The 5,652-nt window shown below is 39.0% G+C and overlaps 1 protein-coding gene across 1 annotated transcript; it reads right to left on the reverse strand.

Annotated features, from left to right (window-relative positions):
- Window positions 1-1,504: 1,504 nt before the first annotated feature.
- Window positions 1,505-3,801, reverse strand: TMSB4X (thymosin beta 4 X-linked). Its single transcript, XM_006258897.4, has 3 exons — window positions 3,695-3,801; window positions 2,290-2,404; window positions 1,505-1,962 (listed from the first exon to the last, which is right to left on the reverse strand). Exons 2-3 carry the CDS (start codon window positions 2,387-2,389, stop codon window positions 1,928-1,930), a joined length of 135 nt encoding a protein of 44 aa, XP_006258959.2. The 5' UTR covers window positions 2,390-2,404; window positions 3,695-3,801; the 3' UTR covers window positions 1,505-1,927.
- Window positions 3,802-5,652: the final 1,851 nt, after the last annotated feature.

Genomic DNA, 5,652 nt, shown 5'->3' on the forward strand with positions numbered 1-5,652 from the left:
ATTATACTCATCTAAATATGTGGAATTATGCAGTCTTTGTGCTAGCAGAATCTTTTCAGTGGATTACATCGGAATTTCCCCAAAGTCCCAGATCATATATCTTTATTGATCAAGGTGCTGACTGCCCTTAATTTTTCTTTACCTCAGAGCAAAGTGGAGGGTGAGTTACCGGAAGAAGTGAGGTCCTTGTCTTCCACTGCTCACACCAAGCAATAAGCCTGAGTAACCAAGGTCTGCTCTCACTCTGGCGTAGATTCTTAATTTGACTCTGAAAGCCTGCAGTGTGCTCCGATGAGGTGCCAGCATCATTTGGGGCTTAAAGACTGAGCATCTCACTGAGAGACAGTCCTTACTCAAGCAAAAGCCCTGGTGAATTAATGGAGTTACTCCAAGGGATGTTTTACTGCATGGGAGTGGCTCACAGGCCTTCATGGGTGCAGTTGATCTTGCATCGAAGCATATGCAGGATCAAAGCTCTCAACATAGCACACATGCTGAGATCTGTAGCTCACACATATTCCCACCCTGACCCCTTCCCCACAAGGCCTATTGGAAAGCCCAGTCTCAGGTTGTTTAGTGCTTCCCCACTGAAAGCTGAAGAAAGTGGGTGAAATCCTCACTCAACTGAAGTCATAGGCAAAACTCACCAACCAAAGGGATCTATAATTGAAAAGACTGTGGGGGTGGAGGAAGGGGAGGAGCAGGGAGAGTAACCAGGGACATGCTGGTGGTCAAGCTTCAGACATGAACAAAGCTAATAGATATTTACAGAATTTGAAATTTGCAAATCAAATGAAGTATATACCCCTATGGTGGTTTACAAGGTTATTTCAACTAGAAGTTATTTTGTAAATGAGTATGGGTTTGAGCCCATTTCACATAAGAGAACGTGTATCTGTTAGTTTTACTGTTAGAAATGTTTCTGTTATACTTAAGATGCTACAAAAGATCAAACATGGTGATCATAAAAGCTGAGCTCTGAAAATATTCAAAACATATTTAGTACTGATGAGTTTCATTTGCACAAAATATCCTTTGTTAAGCCATCATGATGAATTTTAGAACACACACGCTTTGTGTTCAACAGTAGGTTAAAGATGTAGATAACCTGAATCCTGTAAGTTTTCAAGCATTTATTCTAATAAACTTAAAGTTTGGTCTGCTGAAAGGAACAGATTGATTGTATTAATATAAGGGCGGAGATACAGAAAGGTTTACTGCAAAAACCTTGTGTTAAATACAAAACATTATAATTAATATATTCAAAAAGGAATCCAACTATTTTTTTTACTGAAATTTTAAACAAAATTACCTCCAATTCAAATTTATATGAATTACAACTAATCTATTCTAAGTGTTGTAGGACTTGCAAGAAATATCAAACCCCCAAAACATTGATTTTAATAATCTCCAACAGTTTCCTGGCATCACATATCCTAGTTTTCGGCACTTACGCTTCTTTCATTCTGTGATATTCTCCAAAAGACAGCACATCAATACCATCCAGGTTTTAAAACATTTTATTTTGCATATTAAAAAAATTGTGCATTCCAATAATTAAAATCATTTGAACAAAAAAAAAAATGGCACTCGATTAACTGCATTTTACAGCTCGCAGGACCTTGGTACAGCTTTGCATTTATTCTGTGTGTTACTAGTTTACTGTAGTCCCACCCAAGTTCTTCTTCATCAACATGCAAGCTCTTTCATGCCACCAGGACCAAAGCCAGACAGGCAGATGGAAAGGCAGCGCCTTCATTCAGTGTCAGTAGTTCTTTCTATTCTTTTGATGTGAAAGGGGCAGTACAGTCATTTAAACTTTATCCAACCGCTTTGCATCTTACAAAGTTAAAACAGCTAAAAGAAGTAAAATAAGAAGGCAAGGCTTGTGGAATGTACAGTGCATCATTTGGAAGGGCAGATTTCATTACGATTCACCCGCTTGCTTCTCCTGTTCAATTGCTAAAGAAGGAAAGAAAAGAAAAAAAAAGAAAAAAGAAAAAAAAAGAGAAAATAAAGATCAAAACACTTAAACAAATTTGAAGCATGTTGGTTTTACATGGTTAAGTTGAAAATGGAGAAAATCAGCAATACATTTTTAATTGTAAATGTTACTACATGTTAATTATAGTATATCTGTAGTACTTCTTTTGTTATAGATCTATTAGAACCTCTTTGAGTCACACACACTACATATTACAATTCATCTCTAGATAATATTTCAGGTCTCCCTCCCCTCTTTGTCTCCTGCCTCCTCCCCCTTCCTATTGTGCAAGATATAAAACTTACTTTCTTTTGAAGGCAGTGGATTTTTCTCTTGCGTCTCTGTCTTCTTCAACTTGGACTTATCAAATTTCTCAATTTCAGCCATGTCTGGTTTGTCAGACATTTTTGCAGATCCAAGCTGTGCATACAAAGAAAGGAGAGTTAGAACTCCACCGCCCTTTTTTCTTCAGAAATGCAGTTACGCGCTCTCTTGCCAGCAACCCCACCCCCTTCTCTTTCTTCAAGTCCTATGTAATAACCATTTTGAGAGGGAGCAGGGGGTGGAGGATATTGGCATATTAATATACTAAATTATATCAAATATATTGTGTAATAAACTTTGTGGTAGAATGCAAATGCCTAAATATAGCCAAGACTGCTTAAATAATCTTTTTTTTTTTTTTTTAATTGAAGGAAATCAAAATGCTTTATCATCCAGGTCAGTTTTCTTTGAGTACTGATTTAATCCATCCTTAAAACAATTGTGCCTTGTGAAACCCTGCACGCTGCTCTGAAAAGAACAATAGGGAGGATGGTGCCTGGAAGGGGCTGTTATCTTCAAATCAGACCCTTGTTTAGTTGGGTTTTTTTAAATCTACATTAAAAATAGGAATCCATGCACATGACATGCAAGTAGAGTCTGTTAATCACATTCTTCATCTTAGAGTCTGTCTGCTCTTTCTTCGCCTAGCACATTTGGATGAAGTCCTGCATTCTTCTTATCTCACAAAGAAATGCAGCTGCAGTCTGAGGAGCCTCAAACCACCGCCCTTGCCTGTTTGCTGCCTCACTTTCTCCTTCCCAGCACTGCAGTCAGAGATTCAAGGCTGCTCCGCTTGAAACAAAGCTCCTCTTGGTGCCTGAAGAGCCATACAACCGCAAGCCCCCTTACAGCATCTGCACCTTTCAACAATACAGTCCATCCCCCCTGCTTTATTGCAGGGTTGAGATTTTAGCACACATCTGCTTGTAGTAAATTCCACTCTAAAAAAGCAGGCAAGTAGCAGTGTGCAGAACAATGAACACCTCCAATTGTTGTCTCAGAGATACCAGCATATTGAAATAGTATAGAGTGAAAAAAAATCATCAAAGCCCAGGATTTTTATCAACCAAGAACAAAGGAACCAGGCTGGCTGCTCCCATCTTTTAATCAGCCTCTTTTTACAAGTAACTTTTGCTCAGTCTTCCCAACTTTCCAAATGCCAACATTTTTTTTAAGCGCTTCCTTACAATTAAAAGCTGTTGGATGCTTTCTAAAGTCACAGGAATATTCCATCCTGAAATTTAGTTAACAATGAGGATACTGTCCAAGAAGGGTTCATTTTAAAATCCACACTCAATGGATGAGGTATGGAGAACTGCATGCTTTAAAAAGGGAGGGGGGGGGGGAAATAAACCACCACAGTTGAAATATAAATTGTATCCTCACCACTGATGCTCTGCACAGAAGTAACTCTGGTCTTTGCAGCTGCTCCTCTGCACTCCAGTATAAAAGGGCTGTCTCTGCATGAGCAGTTATATTCCCCACTTCTATGCAAATTAGGAGTGAGGTCATCCCAGCACTATTAACTATTTCACTGCCCTTTTCCTTTTCTTCCTTTTTTCTTAAAAATTAAAAAAAAAACCCCAAACCCACCATACTAAAAAAGCCAAACCCAGCAACAAAATCCCCTCTATACAGCATTATTTTTGCAGACCGCTATCTTTGAAAATAGTCGTAAAAAGTGATCTTTGTACACCATCCTTGAAATCATGCGAAAAGGCCTGTAGCACCATAGGCAGGACACGCATTCCCGTAGAAGAAAACTGGCATTGTAGGCAGGGAGCCAGTAAAATGCTATTGGACCCAATACACTGATGGGGAAAAAATCAAATTTGTGTTACTCAGTCACTCACTTTTCATGTCCATAAAGAAGGATGCTGCCCGTGTATTTCTATTTGCTGTTGTTATTGTGCTCTCAATTCCCTTAGCTTTGAAGCACACTAATATCAGACTATTACATCTAGCCACTCAATTCCCAGTCATAGGGAGGGAAAAAAAAATCTCATTTTAAAATCACCTTGATGAGAGGATTGGCATTTTAACAGACAAGAACTACCATCCAAAGATGCCATTCTTATTAAGCAGACAACTTCATTAAACTCAATGAGAAGTTCGACTTAAAAATGAATGGCATATTGTTACAAAGTGCTTACGTGTGTATTTGCTGATTTTCCTCATTCTATTGATTTCCTTGGTTTGTATATGTATGTGTACGTAAAGGGGACGAATGGTGTATGATATATCGTGTGCATACATATAACTGCTGCTGAGATGCTGCTCAGTGATAATGGCCATGTCATGGTGACCATCTTGTGCTGCTTTTCCAAAACTACTGGTATATTTTTGCTCACAGTTTTTGTGGATTTTATTTGGTTGAGAAATATCCTCTTAGTAATCACGTTACTCCGATTTCTTTATTTAAATTTTAAAAAACCAAACCTCCAGTTCTCTCTAACAGACAACTCCAGAAACTGGCCCCCTGCTGCAATTGTGCTGCAAGAGTAAGAAAGAAACCATAGAGGCCATGCTTTCTCGCAGGTTCAGCAGACAATAGCTGTAATGAGATCTGGCCTTGCCCCTCTCCACCCATAGCTCTATTCACTACGGCTGGGTTATCACAAACCACACATCTCCTGTGTGCCTCTGATTCATTGTGGTTGGAGGGCAGATGCGACAAGGGACACAGGAATTACACAATACTAGGCCTCCACCAAGCACGGCTTGGGACCTAACTGCTGCTCTATATTTCAAGATCTCCACAACACAGCCAGCAGCTGATCCAAAAGAGCAAATGATCCTTTTGTTACAATACTATAGGTTAGATGAATGAGCAAATTTTTGGTTCAGGAACTAGAAGGGATAGATGGGATATAATTCCTGAATAAACTGTACTAGACAAGCTGAACCAGCCATAAAACTCCATTGTCTTCTATGTGTCTTCCATGGCCCATAATATTCACAGAGAGACATTCATAGGTTTGTAGGCATGGTCTGTAGTAGAAACTGCTTTAACCATCCCCCCACCTTTGCTTCTCCCCAAGATGGAGACTAAACATATTGCTAAGAAGGACAGGAAGGCCTAAGATACTGTTCCCTTGAGCAAGCTCACAGGGCTGAAGGTCCAGTGAATTTTAAGGAAAAGAAAGAGAAAGGAGCAGACAGTATTAGAGCAACTAGAAAAATGTCTGAAAATTCAAAATAATGATGAGAGTATAGATTTTTCATGATTAAACAGATTCTTCTTGATTAAACAGAAAGCAATTTTGTATGTGAGCGTGGGACTACACAATGGCTTTTTTCAGCCCTTTCAAATGTTATGAACTGCATGCCTTGGAAATGTGAGT

This window comes from Alligator mississippiensis, chromosome 1 (genome assembly GCF_030867095.1).
Source record: "Alligator mississippiensis isolate rAllMis1 chromosome 1, rAllMis1, whole genome shotgun sequence".
NCBI classification, from domain to species: domain Eukaryota; kingdom Metazoa; phylum Chordata; order Crocodylia; family Alligatoridae; genus Alligator; species Alligator mississippiensis.